Source organism: Pleurodeles waltl, chromosome 2_1 (assembly GCF_031143425.1).
Source record: "Pleurodeles waltl isolate 20211129_DDA chromosome 2_1, aPleWal1.hap1.20221129, whole genome shotgun sequence".
NCBI lineage: Eukaryota > Metazoa > Chordata > Amphibia > Caudata > Salamandridae > Pleurodeles > Pleurodeles waltl.
In genome coordinates this window covers 193,980,944-193,999,225 of record NC_090438.1, presented here as the reverse complement: position 1 = coordinate 193,999,225, position 18,282 = coordinate 193,980,944, and the positions used below count along the sequence as shown (strand labels likewise).

The 18,282-nt window shown below is 42.8% G+C and overlaps 1 protein-coding gene across 4 annotated transcripts in view; it reads right to left on the bottom strand.

The window, feature by feature from the left end:
- Positions 1-18,282, bottom strand: part of NRK (Nik related kinase) — a 720,008-nt gene that overhangs the window by 190,658 nt on the left and 511,068 nt on the right. For all 4 annotated transcript variants that reach the window (XM_069212387.1, XM_069212389.1, XM_069212388.1 and 1 more), the window contains exons 19-20: positions 5,635-5,708; positions 1,096-1,214 (exon numbers count right to left, since the gene is read on the bottom strand). In XM_069212387.1, coding sequence (XP_069068488.1) covers positions 1,096-1,214; positions 5,635-5,708 — 193 coding nt within the window. The remainder of the gene's footprint in view (positions 1-1,095; positions 1,215-5,634; positions 5,709-18,282) is intronic.

Here is an 18,282-nt window from a genome sequence, read left to right as displayed (position 1 = left end):
AGGCTCCCTTTGTCCTTTAGCACAAAGATGTTAGGCTAGCTAGGGAACTACAGCAGAAACCCCATAGTTAATTGAAACATTCCCGAATTATCTCCATAACATGCTAATGAATGCTAGGTATAGTTGTGCTCAGAGGTCAAAATAGGCGGGATCTGTGGGGCATTAAGTTCTTAATTTAAAAAAAAACACAGTTCCCCTACTTTTTGTTAAAGGACAACCGTCCCAGGACCATTAATTCAGTCAATGGAGATGTCCCAGATTAAATCGAAGGGAGGGAGTTTCCTGTGTATTGAAACCAAGAGAGGGACAGACAGATAAGCAAGAAGCACCTCTGGCTGGGTGCCTACTGCCCCGAAGAAATGTAAATATATGCAATTGGTTAATCTGCAAATGTAATGGATGCTTGGAAGGCGGTATTGGCTTTAATTGATAGCATAATTTTAAGCTTCGGGATGACAAAGATTCATTCTTTTTTAGAGGTATTTTAAGAGTGAAAGTAGCTGGGCTATGGACTGAATGCTTTTATGGACACTTATAAATATGTTTGCACTAGGTACAGTCTAATTTTGTATTACTAAAATCTATATATGTTTTTATCTTAAACCTAAATATTTGTGCACATTTTATGACCTCCCATCTTACACTGTGTACAGGAATTTTACAATGGTGACTTACATATTCATAGTGCTTTGTTTTATAGGCAGGGACCACGTAGCACTAAAAATACACTAGTCACTCCTACCCACTGCACCAACCAGGATTCAATGTTGCGGCTTTCTGGTTACATTCACAGACATCTGCAGTAAATCACATTAACTAATAGAGGCTTCATAAAGTAAAATAGTTAATTCCCCACTTATTAGTTTAACTTTAATTTATTTTTCAATTAAATTGTTTTTTATTATATATGCAGCTAACTGAAGGTGAAAGGCCAACATAACAGTTACATAATATGTTGTTGTTTTTAGCCATGCCTTTGGCACCACCCCTACACTTTATGACCACCCACCCTGCTCTGAGGATCAAAGTTCCCATACTAATGTACTAGACGTCAACCACTGGTTGTGTTTGAGGTAAAGTGAAACAAAAACCAACCTCTTCTGGCTCTGATCATCCTCATCGCTGCTGCCGACCTCGTCACTGGACGAAGAATATTCTGATGATTTCAAAAACATCCCCGTGATCTCTTTGTTTCTGCAAAAAAAAGCTGGACTCTGAAAAGAGGAACAAACAGGTTATGTGTATTTTGTACACATGGGATAGGTTAGAACGTTATGCCTTTTCCCCATTCTTTCATTATCCCAATGTTGCTAAGGTTGATTTGGATAGAAATAGCCTCATTAGTATAGCCAATCCCAATGGTATGTTTTAAATCTTACATTTGTGTTTCTTAAGACCAATCACTCTCAAAATATACTACCTACTAGTACTTCTACACCTTGTAATGCTCATTGTTTTATGCAACATTTCCTACAGACTGATTTACACTTGTATGCTTCATTGTCTCTGGATAGTTTGTGTAATGTAAAGTGATATGACACCCATCACTGGTATGAATAGTGCTATAAAACAAATTAAATGCATTTGCAAGAGGGGTTATGGAGAGGTGAAGGGCAATGTTGGATGGTCGTAGTGAGGAAATCTGTGGAGAAGGTAGTCATGGGGGGGAGGTGAGACCGAGAAAGATTGTCGCACTGGGCCCCACCAGTGCTAAAGCTGGCCCTGGCATCAGAATAAGCTTTATTAACAGGACAATAACAAAAAAGAGAGAGCGAATCACCCTTTTTAAAGTACAAGTGTTCTTGTTTAATTTTACATTTTTGTCCTTTTGTGATGCAGTGACCTGGGTCTAGGATGAAACTTAAAACACTCAGGGCTTTATTACAAGGCTGGCGTTCTTGAGACCGCCAACCTCGGGGTGGCAGTCAGAATCTCCGCTGCGGTGGCGGTCCGACCGCCACATTAAGACCCTGACATTCAGATATTTTGTGTGGCAATCAGGACCTCTGCTGCTGTGGCCACATTAAGACCCTGATGGTCAGACTTCCAGGGTTCCACTGTCTCTGCAGGGATTGATGATCCTGACAGGTTGACGGTGGGTGGAGGTTGCAATCAGCCAGGGTGGCACTACATACAGCACCGCCATGCAGATTGTGACCTCGTTCTCTGCCAGCCTTTTCATGCCGGTTTTACTACCATGAAAATGCTGGCAGAGAACAGGTGCAGGGGGCCACAGGTGGGCCCCCGCCCTGCACTTGGCGTGGGCAGTGCAGGGGTCCTGCTGCCCAGCACCATTGCAATGTTCAATGTCTGTTATGCAGACAGTGAACATTGCGATGGTGTTAGTGCACCGTGCAGGCAACAGCATTGCCGCCGGCTCAGTTTCAAGCCAGAGACAATGCTGCCACCAGTTTCCTGCTAGACTGACGGACGGAAACCTTGGTTTCAGCCCATCATCCTAGCAGGAAACTCGTAATAGCTCCGGCGGTGTGGTCGCCATTAGGGCAGCAGCCACCCTGCCAGAAGTTTGGCGTACAAGTGTTCGCCAAACTCATAATTAAGCCCTCCGTGTTTATCTCCGAGTCACTAAAATTGAGCTCCACAGAACTGGTTCACATTTAAAGATCAAGCATATCTGTCTTGTCCCTGCTCGTGCCATACCACGTTAGTACTAGTCTGGTGTATTCAGCACAGTAACATAAAAGTGAATCAAATCAGATAATTTTTAATTACATTTGGATTCACTATGTCACTGCCAGTTATTTTGAAAATGTGCAGCTTTGTTTTACATAATAAACACATTGAGTACTATGTTAACTTGTTGTAGTTTAAGATTATATTATTGCTACCAAGAATGTCCTTGCTTTACTCAATACCTTAAAACTAATGCCCCAAAGCTTGTCTGTTATTGCTGTTCATTGACCTCAGCCCTTCGCTACTCTTTTCATTTGGGTCCACCATGTTGCTAGTTGAGAAAACTGAGACTCACACCCCTCTAACTTTTTTCACTAAACTATGCCCCAGGACTTGGGAGGTAGTCGCCTGTTCAAATCATGCTAATCTGTATTTGTTCAGGCTGACGAATATTCACTGGGGGAAATTATCTCACACATACTTTTAAAAAATCTAGCTATATTTAATAATTAATATTTTACAATAATTTAGCTATAGTTAGCTGGCTTGAAAGCAAACAAGGAAAAGGCACTGGTTTTCAAATATTGCACCAACATTTGCAGCTACAGATCAAAGAATAAACATGTTCACTGACAAATGTGCAAATATGTTAATTTTACCGCCTGACCCTTACAATGTTACAATAAAGTGTCTTATATCTTTTAAAGGGGACAGATGTGAGTCTTCTTTTGAAAGCTCACAGAGACTCACAAATATGTTGCCTGTGTTATTTGAAGATTTGCTTAATATTGGGCTGGACCGGAGGATTACTACAAATTTTATTAGCACTGAGGGATGATTTTATTTGACAACTTTTATTAGCACTGAGTAATAGCCCACATACTCCAATTTTCTTACTTTTATTTGTTAAGGATAAGGACTATTTATTTAGAGGTTGGCAGATGCCCGTCCCACCACAAAATGGTGCAGCCCCATACACCAGCCTTGCATTCACATGCCCAATTTGGATATGGGGAAATCACTGTGTTTCTGTCTATGTAGTCTTGGCAGCCTCCGACGCTGGAAGAACTGTGGACCAGACAACCAATGTGTCAGGTAGTGCCTTGGAGGCAGAGGGTCGCCAATTGGAGGTTTTGCACCACTGCAAATAACAGGGAACAGACACATATACTGGGTGATGCCAAGTGACCACCAGTTATCACCTTGGCCTTTATTATACCATAAGGCCGTGCCTAACCCTCTGGCTGCATGAGTGCTACAAAGTATGGTAGAGGCCAGGTGGGTCAAAGGGTCGGTTGAGGGCTTGCACAGCAGCATTGATATAATTGTCACTTCCCTTGTTTGGGGGTGTTCAAACTCATACAACTCTGTGGCGCCTACATGCAGCATCATGCACCTTTTCACCACCCCGTCAGTTTTGTGTGGGCGGAAGTAGTGTTGGAGGTGCTCTAGCCATTGGCGCCAGCGTGGCCTGGTGTGTCAACTAACTGACTAATTGACGGCAGTGCTGTGATTGACATGTGCGTGCACCGTTAGGGGGCAGGAGATGCTGAATCTTGTTGCTGGGCAGACATCTTTGGGTTCAATATTCGGATCACCCCCTTTTCAACTTCAGGGTCGCCAAGTTCCTGCGAGGTGTTCTGTTCGGTGTTAGACATGTGTTGCAAGAGATACTTCACAACGGTCTTATTCTTTTAACTAGTTATTGCTGTGTGATGCCCTGTGGTGACTGCCACTGAACGGGGTTGGCAGGCGGGGATAGAAAAAAAAATGTACATTTAAAAAAAAAAAAAAACACTTACCTGTTGAGGTCGAAGATGCGTTTGTCTCCTCCATCCTTCTCGTCCGAAAGCAAACAGGCTTCCATACTCCCCTCAGTCAATCACGACCTTGCTGCCACCAACATGACAGAAACGTTGGGATTGGTGTGAGCTCCCTGCTTCGGCACTCACAGATGAAGTGGCACCCTGTGCAATTTCTCCACCAGCTGTGAAATACAGCTGGGTGGAGAAACGCAAAGTGCGCATGTCTGTTTGGCCAAACAGACATGCACACTTAAGATGCACAAACCTCTTCTCCCTCCAGCCCCCTCCAGCCCAGCCACGCCCTATCCTGCTGGCTCAGCTAAAAATAAAATTATAATAACGATCCTTTATTATCATTTTATTTTTCTGCTCAAAGCAGCAGGGCAACGTTCCTCCGCCTTAGCGGAAGAGCCACCCCTTGCGTTGCCACTTAATTAGGCACTTCAAAAGATTGAGCTTTGTGATGTACTAATTTTATACATGGCACACCGTATATCTGTCAGCAAGCAGCAGCAGGTGGCTCCTGTGCACAGGCATGGAACTGACCTCACACCCAATGTGAAGTCGCGCCTTGCAGGTAGAGGGCTCCTAATTGAAGGTCGCACAGTGCTGCATATAACGGGGCACAGACACATACTGGGTGATGGTAAGTGACTATGAGCGATCACTTTTGCCTTTATTTATACCATTGTGCTGCACCCGGCTCTTCGGCTGCATGGTGATACAAAGTACGGTAGAGGCCGGGTGGCACTCCCCGGTTTGGGTCAGCTAAGATGGCTATAATAGACCTTCACCAAGTAATAAGCAGTCCACCATGTCCTGCTTTTCAGAAAGAAAAAAAACCTCTGCTTTGGGGATTTGATTGTGAAAAGTGAAACAGAATGCAGAGCGGGGGAAAAAAACTGGAACCATCTAAACATTTATTAGTCATAGAAGTGTCTCTTCCACACCAGTGTTGCACTTTCATCATTAAGACCCTTGTCAGCCAAGCTCAGATCTCAAAATATGACACATGGTCCACTGCCAGGGCACTGCATCCCAGGGCCTCTGCTGAGCTGGTGGGCTTATGGCGTGCATACCTGAGTCTAAATGATACCGTTTGTTTTGGGACAAGCCTAAGGTTTGGACACTGACAGTATTCACAAAAGTATAATAATTGCAGATAGACATTTTTGTGTAAGATACACACACTTACAGAGCTCTGCATGTTGGCAACATATGGTTCTGATTGTTTGAAATGATGCAACAGATTTTCTGGCCTCGACGATTCTGAAATCAAAAGTGCATATAAGAGTTTAATCATAATTTTAAAAAAATTGTTTGCAGATAACTTTGCACTGAAGCATTTACAAGTCACAGTTCAACATCTTCATGATAGAAATGTGTTTAATAACACAGACAAGCACTGGTACAATTGACACGTGTGTCTCTTAGTGAACATCTGTGGTGATTTATGACTTTTTTGTGTTGGATGGGGTTATCTGGATGCACAAGTCACTGAGTATGGTTATGTGAGTAGTTGAAGGGGTAATTGAGGAAGGATTAAGCATCAAGTGATCTGGGCTGATGGATGGATGAATGAGTGAGTAACACCCTGCCCTCTAAATGACAAAAGGAATGGGAGAACGTATAACATGGTTCTACAACAAGGAAAGGTTGCTTCACCTACACCTGCTGTTGGCTCGAGGGATGTTGTGAGGCACTTTGGCAGAGTTGTGTCTGGGCTTCGTTCCGTGGATGAGGAGAGCAGTAGATGAGAAATGAGATGCAGTGTGGTCTTGGGCAAAATTTTAATTATGCTGGCTAAAGTTTTGAGATTCCTGAATGTTTAATTATGTGAAAATAACAACATTTCCCAATATTAAATACTTTGATTTTGGATAACTGTTTCTTACTGAGGTATGCAGCTCATGAAAAAAAGTCACTCAAGTCACCAACAGGAGATTAGTTCACACAGAAAATGTCTCGCCAGTGAACATTTTCTGCTCGAACCACTCTCATTTGTATGTGGCAAGACATATGTATGCAAGTTGTATGCTCGCTTGAAAAAAAGTATGCAAGATACCAGCATACCACATTTTGCAACCAAAACATCATTTTGTGAAATTTCCATTGTGCAATTTCACGCACCCCTAGTGCTTTCTTAGCCGTTTCTATCCCAATACCACAATACAAATCTGCAGCAAGTGCAATGAGAAGTGTGTTGACAGTTGTATGAGCGCCTAGCACTGGAATATTGATGTTGCTACACCAACACTAGTACGTGAATGTCAGAATTAAAATAGCAGGAAGGACTGGGGAGAGAAATTAGGAATTACGAACGTTGGTAAAACTATATGTGGATCTAAGAACTATAATAGCATCATTGGACCTAGGTGTCTCATTGTACCGAGCGGTATGTGTAGGTTTCAGTACAGGAAAAGTAGGAGGTGAATGCTTCAGGTGAGGTGGAGGTCTAATGCGAAGAGAAGCGTGGTAATGTCAGCACTAGAACATCAGTGGGCGCTTGAGGATGCTGCAGGTCAGGATTCTTTGCCAGAGCAGTGTATTACTCTCGGCACTGCAATTGGAAGATGTCTTACAAGTCACGTTTGAAATGCATTGACTGAGCTTTCTGTTGCTCTCAGTACTGGAAAAGTTGAGGTGCAGAAGGGCTCACCTGCACTTGGTTCTTAGTTTCACTTTGTGAATCTATATGCACATTTATGTTAGGTAAGCATCTAATATTAAGTTAGTAAGCAGAGGGCACCATACCTTTACAAATTATCACAATATTACCAATCCACTATTTCTTTGCATTAACTTTTTTCGTGTTCTGAAATTTAAATAGCTAGACCCAAAAATTAAGTCAGAGGCCAGGCGGTTTTCATACACACAACAGTTGCATCCAATATACAAAACTGAAAACATCCTTTTTGGTCCCTACTCACGGAGATAAGTTTGCATTTGCAGATCACCTGACATGTAGAGCTACACCTATGCGTAAATCTCCCCATGGTTTGAATTCACAATTACTATGTGTAGATTTACACGTAGATGTAGAGTTGCACATCTCTAACCCCTAGGACATCTGAACTGATGACCAAAAACGTTATTATTAGCAACTTTCCACCTGTGTGTCAAGAGCTCCACCACCGTAAAAAAAGATCACCCTATAGGATGTTAAATGGAATTTTAAGAAAAGTAATTTTAAATAAAAGATTATTCATTTTTTGTATTTCCCTTAGTCCTATTCTCCTGGGACTACCTCAATGACAAGGGATAGCACACCAGCACTAGAACTTAACATATAATTCCATTTTAACTTTCATTTTTTCAATTCTTATTTTAAACACTTTTTTCATATTAAATTAAATTACTGTTAATTTTTCTTAACCCTTCTATTACAGTATCTATTGTGTGTACTGTGTCACAATCTTGGACACAAGTTATGTATTATTTTATTTGTGATTGTATTTTGTTTGTTTTCAAAAATATTTATTGAAAACCTTAAAACTATAAATGCTAATTTGAAATCGTTTTTATTTCAATTTGATGTATATTTTTCCATATATATCAGTGTTATTTCCTGCCTCCACTATTTTATATATACGTGTGATGCAGTTGCTTTGATTGACCGTGTGTGGCGCCTGACTTACTACAAGGCTAGGGTGGAGTACATGTGAGGCTGTTTTGTCAATAGTACTACAGTAATAGGTTTGAATGTGTATTTTAGGAAATGCAATAGTCTTACTCTTTTATGGTTGAAAGTTTTGTATTAGCATGCGCTCCCTCCTTCAACCCTCCCATTAAGGAGTGATTAATTACCAGTTGCTTCCATTTATGAACCACTCTTCCAATCCCTCCTGTAATTTCATGTGCAGTGATTTCCACCATTTATTTACATAATTCAAAAAACATTTGTGAAAAGGTCCCACAATACATACAAAAGTTATGGTAAATAACCGCATACAAATATGTACTTCATGACTAAAGTTTATGCAAATACATCACATACCTACACAGATAATAGTATAAACATTCAAATAAAAAAAAGGAATGGTGTTAATATAACATGTGACTCGACTCCAATTTCATCTTTAAAAACATCATTAACTGCAGTTTAATCTAGCTTAATTTATTTCCCAAAAGCTGTTTCTGAACTTTATAATTTAATCTCTGCACAAAGTAATATCACTGCCTGTTGTGAGACTCATGTAGTGATGCTAAACCTGTGTCTTCTTTGAGTATTTGGTGAATGCCACAATTGTGTTGTACTTTGTGGTGTATTGTGGTAGTTATATTATTGCTTTTGTTAGTTGTGTGTAACTCATTGAGTTATTGCACAATGAATCAATGCTCGTGTTACGCAGTCATCCAAAGGACTAAAATTAATGTATTTCAATGTCAGCTGGTCTCCACATATAGTCACTGCAGACATTGTCCATTGCTTAGAAAGTGATGAAGTGAGTATAATAAAGCATCCCTTATTGGGTGCTTGAAGAAGGAACGTCGACTGGACTCCGAGGTACCTCTTTACAATAATCACAGTTAGATGGCCAAAGGGGATTTTCAAAGATTTACGAACATGACACCAAGTACTCATTAACAACACAGTTTGCTCTATATATTTCTGAAAGTTAAACGTCAACAAAGAGAACCTCAATGTATAAATTATTGAAATACTCTTGAGTTAATAGAGGACCGCGTTGAGCCCAAAATGATTAGAGGAGGCAGCTCATAGTAGCAATGTTAAAGACCACCGGTACAACAGGTGAATGCGCACTGGGCTTCTCGTCAATGGTGCTCACTCCAAGGAAGGAGGAAGGCCTAATGAGGTAATACAAATTCATATTCAGTCAATATCCCACTTGCAAGTTCAGGAGTAAGTAAAGTAGGCATTTCTATACCTAGCCCTGATGCTAAGACTAAATGTAAGGGGAAGAAAAGGACGGTTATTCCTGATGCAAATTATGTGTCCTCAATTTAGGAAAGTGATACCTGGTGATGTACTGTTAAACACGTGTCAGAGTTATATAATAATATATATAATTTTAAGAAGTGTATCATCCCCTGTACATGTTAAAACTCATGGGCATGTGAATATCTAAGATAAAGAGAGATCAACATGTTTTGTTTCCTAGAAGTTTATGACAAATTCTTCAGTAATGGAGGACAGCAAGGTACTCAGGGGATGTCTCCAATTTGGCCTATTTCAATTTGCACCTGAATCCAATGTTGTGGGAGGGGGGATGTTGGTGAGGGGCGGGGACTGGGATGATGTAGTGCCCCTTGGGAGGCAGAGGAAAGGAGAGGAAGTAACTTGCAGGGGCAGCATTGCATTCTTCCCCATGCCATAGAAGGAGATCAAGTGGGGTCCGAGACCAGCACCAGGTTGCACTTGCAGTCAAATCCCAAGGAGATTTTACCAACTGGATTTTCTTACTGGTAAAATCAGGCCTGGTGTTCCCACATTCAGGAAATTCAGGTATAACAACACTGGGCTAGTCTTGATCATGCAGAGTAGTAACCCACTGGGAATACCACTGCACTCGACTTTTAGCCCCCCAAGTGTCTTTCAATTCCAGATTCCGGAGATTAAAGGCATTATTGGCTGAATGAGGATTACAACGTGTGCACCAAAACTACACTCCTTATGATTTTGCCTTGCACACAATTCATCTGACAAACCTTGGCAAAATGAACATAAGCAAAATGCTGCGGAATTCGCAATAACGTGTGAATCAGTGCAGAAATACCAGTTCCTGCAGTTATTCCTCATTGTACAGTGGGCAAATTATAATAGTGCCGCCATATTGCGTCTGGCGATTTGTGAACCCAGCAATATAGGTAATTTTGACTGTGCACCACTTGACGTAAGCAACTTAGATGATTAGGTTGTCAACAATAGAAACAAAAAACTTGATAAAAGATACTTAATCATACCAAACGTCAACAAGTGGCAGCCTGGTCTTAATAATACTAGTCAAAGCAGCAACATTGTACGAGAATGCATTTCCTAGAAGTCTGTTATGTTCTAATTTTTAATGGCATAAAAATATCTTTCATCTGCTGTTGGCAACACCAGAGGCTCCTAAACCCTTATTTTTAGGACTTACACAATCACATCATTCCTTCAGTGGTGTCGTTCAAAGAGAGCAGAAAACCTTCCTCTAACAAATTGAGCTTTAATAACTTTTATAAAAGGACTATTTTGCTTAGGGGCTATACATTTGTTTGATGACCACTGAATAGAAAATCACTCATATGACTTTGCACCAGTGGTATATTACTGCTTCATTTATTTATCAAAATAAAAAGGAGAATTCAGATTCCATTCAATACTCCACCCACCACAGTGCTAATACTAGAAGGCGATGCCTTACTGTGCAATTCATGCAAAAAAACGTGGGTAAAATGTGGGGGAAATCACGAGTTCCTTCTAGTGTCGGTAAGTTAAGAAGGCCTGGAGTGGAGCATCCTGCTATTATCGAGGCCTACTTGAATTTGCAATGTCTCCTTTTTGCTAACGGTTTAGAAAATGGACAAGGCCTCATATTGGGGCAAGAACACTGAGTCAAAGCAGCAAGCAAAACCGCCGGCTCAAAAGTGAATACTTTCGAGGGTATTTATTTTAACTAGTAGCAAATCATTCTCCTTTTATAAGAAAGCTGTGTGTGACTCTGTTGGGATGACCGTGCACCTTTGCCTGAGTGCCTCAGATGCAACAGTATATGGAGGCCTGTTGCTGAAATCTGGCCATGAGTGAACACAGGTTATGCATGTGCACCATGACCTAGGCCTGTCTTTTATGGATCGTGCTCTGGTTAGACCGGGAGGGGCACCCAGAGTGCTACCCTCCCAATGGTAAAGATCTACTGCCCTTACCAGCAGTGAAGTAGCATTAGCGCAGTGGTGGCAGTATATAGTGTTTTAGTAATGATGATGAGTAGTGTGGAGAGGTCTTTTTACCTGTGTCCCTAGGGTGGGGCCTCTGGGCTCACTAATGTTTAGTTGCACTGCTTAACCCACCCCTAGCCTATATCATGCTAGCATGCAGCACTGTGAAACACATGTTTGCATGTGTGTGCTGTGATGTATGCGTGCCTGTGAGTGGTGCAATACATTGAGACCTGTGGGTTTCATATTGGAAGTTCAAGGCCTTGATAAGACATGTGAAGGGGCAGTTACTCCCCCAGACAGATTTGTGGATTCCCACATTTGCAAGAACTGGGTGGGACACACACTAGAAGCCTGGAGTGCCTGATCCCCGGTGCACTTCAGAAGGGCTGTTTGATTAAGAAAAGGTCACTGGACATTGGGGCATGGGCACATCTAGAGAAAGAAATGGGGGTTGATAAGAGAATCATAAAGTGTAGGGCTGTGGGCCTTTGCAACCTTTTGTTAGGCATATATCCAGCAGGCTGATATTCAGGTGTGGTCCACCAGTAACTTCCATGGCCTGTGTTGTGGGGCTATCTGATTTGGGGGTTGCTCCTGCTGTGACAGACTGCTTCCTGGCCAAAAGACAAGACAGTGGAGTGGGTGCTTCAAAGGAGGCATCCCCTGCACCATGAACTTCAATGTATGAGAGACTACATCATATCTGTGTGCGGAAGGTGATTGTAGAAAGGGAAGCTTGAATACGCAAACTGTCAAGCAGTGAGCTGTGGCTGTACTTGTCATAGAGAAATTCAAAATAATTCTGCCTTGTGTGACCAGGAATGGGGATGAAGGTCTTCCAGTCTCCTAGCTGGGTGAAGGGACCCCAGATAAATCAAGAGTGGCTGCCATGGAGCATCAGCATCTGTCTGCTTGCCAAGACCAGAGCTCCCTGTGAGGATGAAGAGAGTGTCTGGAATGACCAAAGTCCAAAGGGGATCCTGGTGATTGGATCCGCGAAGGGAGGTGTGAGATAATTACAACTGCATCAACTGAGCTGACCGCCCATATGCTGCTCAAAGTCTCCAACTCTGTATACCAGAGGGTGTCACTGTGAAGATGTAATCGCTGCTACACCAATTGGGCCTTCTTCCCGTGTGATGATGCATGTCGTGTGACCCCATTTGCCAGAGGGGAGGACTGTGAACATATAACTTGTTTCAGCGATCAGGCAGTCCACCTGTGTGCTGACCCAAGTCGGTGACCCTGTATGCCTTGAGGGGACCGCTGTGAGGATATTACTGTTGCTGCACCGATCAGGCTGCCCAGCCATGCACTGATTAAATTTGTTGAATCCACATGCCAGAAAAAGCGGTTGTGAAGAGCATGGGCTGTCACCCTGGTTAACCACCTGGTAAGAGGGAGGGCCACCGCTAGGTACAGCATGTAACTACAGAGAGCAGTAGGTGTTAACCAATGCACCTGGAGCCCAGACTGAAGAATCAGAAGCCAAGTGACATCAGACATGCCAGCAGGATCAGAGGATCTTAACACAGCATTCCAGGAGCACCACGGTTGACAATTCACTTTGCCTGCAGTGACAACACTACGGCCTATCAGTCCCATACTCGCTCTGCCACTGGAACCAATATACACCTGACAGAAGAGCCCCAATTAGGGAGAAACCAGTATTGGGTTGCTTGTGTTCTGTTTCAGGAGGGACTGGGCCTGGCATTTTGGGTTGGAGAATACTGATGTATCATGCCCACAGCATCAATGCTATGCCCTCAACATCAAAGCTTTTGCTCCATCAAAGGTACTGTTACAGCAGACCCTCCATGGGTTCTGTAGCCAGCCTACCCTCTATCGTGGTCATCCTGAATTTTGACTTTGCACCGTTCCCTCGTGACCTCAAGTAACCTTTTGACCACTAGTGACTTTTAAGCACTATTTTATAATTAATCTTTGAAAATTCATATCTTGGCCTCTTCTAATTGGATTTGTGTCATTTTGGTCTTGTTTACTCCGAGAAAAAATCTCTATTTTACTAAACCTGTGTGGAGTCTTTTTCTGGTGTGTCTATTGAGTTACTGTACTACTGTACTTTAACTGTTGCACAAATACTTCACACATTGCCTCTTAAGTTAAGCTTGATTGCTCTGTTCCAAGCTACTAGAGGGTGAGCACAGTTTAATTTAGGGGGTGTATCTGACTTACCCTGACTAGGATTGGACAGGGTGCATACCCCTGCCAAATGGAGACCCAATTTCTAACACGCATGCAACCAAATATACAAAACAAGATACATACATATCTTTATTGAGTTCAATTAGACACATGCAGAGCCAGTCCTCCTCAATGCCACAACTGACAATCAAATCCCCTTGCTATTCAGTCCACTGCCCCCCTGTAAAATGATTCTGCAGTAACAACCCCTACATATTAAAAAAATCTCAAGTGCCAGGCTCCTCATGATTCATGTAATTAATCCAACAAAATAACATTTTCTAACCAAATTGAAAAAAACTACGATGGCAGTAATAGGTCATCACCTGTTATTAACAGCCATTGGTCGGAGGTCATCTTATGGCTCACTGGGGATACCCCAGGGAATTGTGGCCTGATTTGCCAAAATCTGTTGCCACAAAATAAACAAATTGTTGCCAAATACAGCAAAATCTGTGGTGTTTGTGTGACAGGAAGGAATTGTGCCTGTCACAATATACTTTTGCCTAGCCAGCATATCAGCACAGCGCATCAAGCTTGCGCTGGGGACCAGGCTGTCTGTTGCTAGTGAGAGTTCAGAGTACTTTTTAAAATGTGTTCTCTCTCAGGCACTATTCTGATATGTCGCTTCCCAATGTGACATGCATGCTGCTGGCGGAAGCTGCTAGGAGGGCGAAGGGTGGGACTGTATTTACTTTTACAGATAGAGGAGTAAAGCAGACAGATATTGCATTGCTTTTTCTCTGCGCTCAGTGGCAGTAGGTGGGCACCAAACTATTTATGAGAGATACTGTTGTTTAACATTGGTTTTATGGAAACTCAGATACTATTTCAACTGAATGACCAAATTATCTCCTATCTACACTTGATCCTTTGAAGGTAGCTAAAGCAAGCAGTCAATGCAGTGCTTATTTTAAAACTTACTCTGCCAAGTGTTTTGTAGATTGTGGTCCAGGATAATGGTGCTATATAATCTGTTAATTATCTTGTTGCCTGCTGGCTTCTGTTATTCTTTGCCTGGTAAGACTCTGCTTGCGAAGCACAGGTTTATATTTCTTGTGCCATACCATGCCCTTTCATGCATAGGACATGTCTCTTGCATAGGGCTCTTAGTTACGTTTCTTAGGCGAGACTCCTTTTAAGGAAGCCATCACCCTTTCCATCCCACTGTAAGCACTTGTTTTACCTTCTTTCTGTATAAATTCTGCACATAAAAGATGATCCAAAACTGCTGCAATTCTCAAACAAAAGGTAATGGAATAATATTTTACCATAAAGGATTGCTTTATCTACACTGTAGATCCAGGATGGAAATCTACCACTTAAAACATCTAATTATATGTAGTATGGTCTCTAGGCAAACGATTCTTACAGGGTATTTTGCTATATTCGAGATGTTAAACAATTTATACTCTCACATTGTATTAAATGAGTAAACACCCTCGATATCAACCACATAGATGCCATATAGTGGTGTAGCTGTCGTTAGTGCAGCAGGTGCAGTGGCACTAAGGCATAGGGATTAACAGGCGCAGATTTTCCTCTTTGGCATTACGGCCCATAGCACCGTTTGTAAACCACTGATGTCATAATCCGACCAACACTAAACTGGAAAAAACTTGCTGTTAACTTCTGTTTTCATCACACTGTGCCACATTCCACATATACTGAATCTTGTGCAACAACCAACCCTAAAGTGTTCAAGTGTTTCTCTTGATGTGCAGGTGTGTTTAGTACTTTTGCTCATTATATTACATTACACATTAAGTATGATCTTTGACACTGGGTTTTCTTCCATATGAACAAGGACTAAATATACGCCTTATCGATTTCTGATTGGAATTTCAGTGCCAGCCTTGGGATGAAATGGGCGTAACATACGTGGTTACCGCATCTATACGTGCCCATCCCTTTCAAGATGTAAACTGAGAAAGAGGTCAGAAGTCTCAAATGACCAATATATTCACCTGCAGTTTTTGTTTTCCCAGACATCCTTCTTTGAAAGCTACACCTTAGCACCATTCTTCGACCACGAATCTTGCAGTAAAATACATAAAACTAAAATGTTCCCTTTCGAGTGTGGCAGAAATGTCTGATCGATCTCTTACAGAACTTCCGACCTTGAGGAGATTGTCCACTGTGTGAGTGTAGAGCAGTGCTTAATTTGTAAATAAAAAGGTGCGGTGCTCAAAGCTCTCCTCTTAAACACGCGGCAGCTGCAATTAAAATTGCGAGCACATAATACTGAGGCTGCGTAATCCTGAGTCCATTTATAGCCACTCCCTGCCCCTTCAGCTCAGTCTGTCAGCTTCCTGCTTTTCCCCTTTCTGACGCTTTTTCGTTTTTTCTCTTCCTCCGTCTTTCCCAAGTGTCTTTTGCTCGCAGTAAATGCTTGAGACAGAAAACTAAGCGCCGGCCCTCAGAAATAAGTGCCGGTGCTCCGCACGGGACACAACAAGCACAAATTAAGCACTGGTGCAAAGGGAGAAGGCGGTATGGCTGTGGTGAGACGGCTGGGCTATGGCAAGGGAGCCTTTGCACCACCTGCTCTGCCTAATTAGATACAGCTACCCTCTTCCGCAGCAACGAGGCACTCATCTGCGGCCACCGTCCATGCCCTGTGGGGGTTTTAGCTGGAGCCCAGCTGTGTGGAGTATTCGCACCTAAGCTGGCAGCCCCTTCAGTGCAAGGGTTTTGCAGCTCACCGTGGGGCTGTGCCTCTTCACCATGCATGTGGCTGCGGATGAAGCATGAAACCACGTGCCACACAGTATCACCATGTGCGGTTGCCGGCCTGCTACGAGATACCTAACAACATCATCCCCAATGATTGCATTGCAGACTATGGCCCTCATTCTGACCTTGGCGGGCGGCGGAGGCCGCCCGCCAAAGTCCCGCCGTCAGGTTACCGTTCCGCGGTCGAAAGACCGCGGCGGTAATTCTGACATTCCCGCTGGGCTGGCGGGCGGCCGCCTTCAGGCCGCCCGCCAGCCCAGCGGGAAAGAGGCTTCCACGATGAAGCCGGCTCGGAATCGAGCCGGCGGAGTGGAAGCTGTGCGACGGGTGCAGTTGCACCCGTCGCGTATTTCACTGTCTGCCAAGCAGACAGTGAAATACTTGTAGGGGCCCTCTTACGGGGGCCCCTGCAATGCCCATGCCAGTGGCATGGGCACTGCAGGGGCCCCCAGGGGCCCCGTGACCCCCCCTACCGCCATCCGGTTCCCGGCGGTCGGACCGCCGGGATCTGGATGGCGGTAGGGGGGGTCGGAATCCCCTCGGCGGCGCAGCAAGCTGCGCCGCCTTGGAGGATTCAATGGGGCGGCGGTACACTGGCGGGAGACCGCCAGTGTTGCCGGTCCGACCGCGGCTTTACCGCTGCGGTCGGAATCCCCATTGGAGCACCGCCGGCCTGTCGGCGGTGCTCCCGCGGTCCTCCGCCCTGGCGGTCTTTGACCGCCAGGGTCAGAATGACCGCCTATTTCTCCTGAGACGCCTTGGTTGTTGGGGAAGCTCCAACATATGTGCAATTTAGAGGAGAGTGATGGTGAGAGGTATTAATGCTGTAGTATCAACATATTGAGTTTGACAACCCGAAATGCAATCAAGTAGACTCCAAAATATAGACCTGCACAATATCGTGAAGGTAATTAGACGTGGAGTTAGAAAAGTAAATCTATGGTTCCCTGTACGTGCTTACCTTCATGATATAGTGCAAACCGATAGTTTGGATCTGAACTATTAGCTAGTCGATATTCTGATATACAGCCGATAAACTGGGCTCTCTCGGAGCCTAAACAGACACCTTCAATAGCTTCGTATGCCCTGTACTTATTGAAATCTACTATATTTTAATCGATGTTCTAAAACATATTAAAACTCAGCTAGCGTCTCTATTTAATATAAAAAAGAAAACACAAACAGAAATATCACAAGTATGCATGCAACGCTTTTTTTAAACCTCAGAACATTTCACAGTGCTACCCTGCTTTTCTCTAAACATTGCATCTTATAAAAAAGTCATAAGAATAAATAATTCTTTAGCTGAGCTATAGTTGCCATAAACAATGTTGTTTGAGAATGAGGTTTTTCGGGAAAACAGTAAATGTGAAAATAGAGACAGAGGATTTCAAAGTTTACACCCTTATTAATAATAATGAAAAAAGTCAGATCAGAAATACTACATCATACATTATACATATAGGTCCCTTTTGCATGTGTCATGATCTGTTTTCATTATTCTTGTTTGAAAATATGGAATCTATGAAAAAAGGAAATTTATCAATCTTATTTAGTAACACAACTTCTTTCCCTACATAAAACACAGCGAGTATTGCAGTAGTAAGTACAGTAAATGAAACTCAGACTCTGAAAGCAGGTTCTCATATTTACAAATCATAACTCTTGTCTGAGTGTTTCAACCCTCCAAGTCACTATATTAACCTGAGTTGAACCTCCTAGCAGTTATGGCACAGAGCAGACAGACCTAACTTGGGGAAATGTGTAAAGTGTTTATGCAGTACCAAAACGGTTATAAAGAAAGAGCACCAAGCAATAAAAAAAACAAAGGAAATTAAACAAATCGAGTAAAATTTAATAAACCAAATGACATCTCAATGACAAACATTCAATAAGGGAAATCAGAGATAAGAGTTTAAAAAGTTTTAAGTAAAAATAGCCTCACAAAGCACCAATAATAGTCTATGAAACAGTAGGCTGTCACCTAAGCATGATTTAAGGCTGACCATGATGGAGCCCT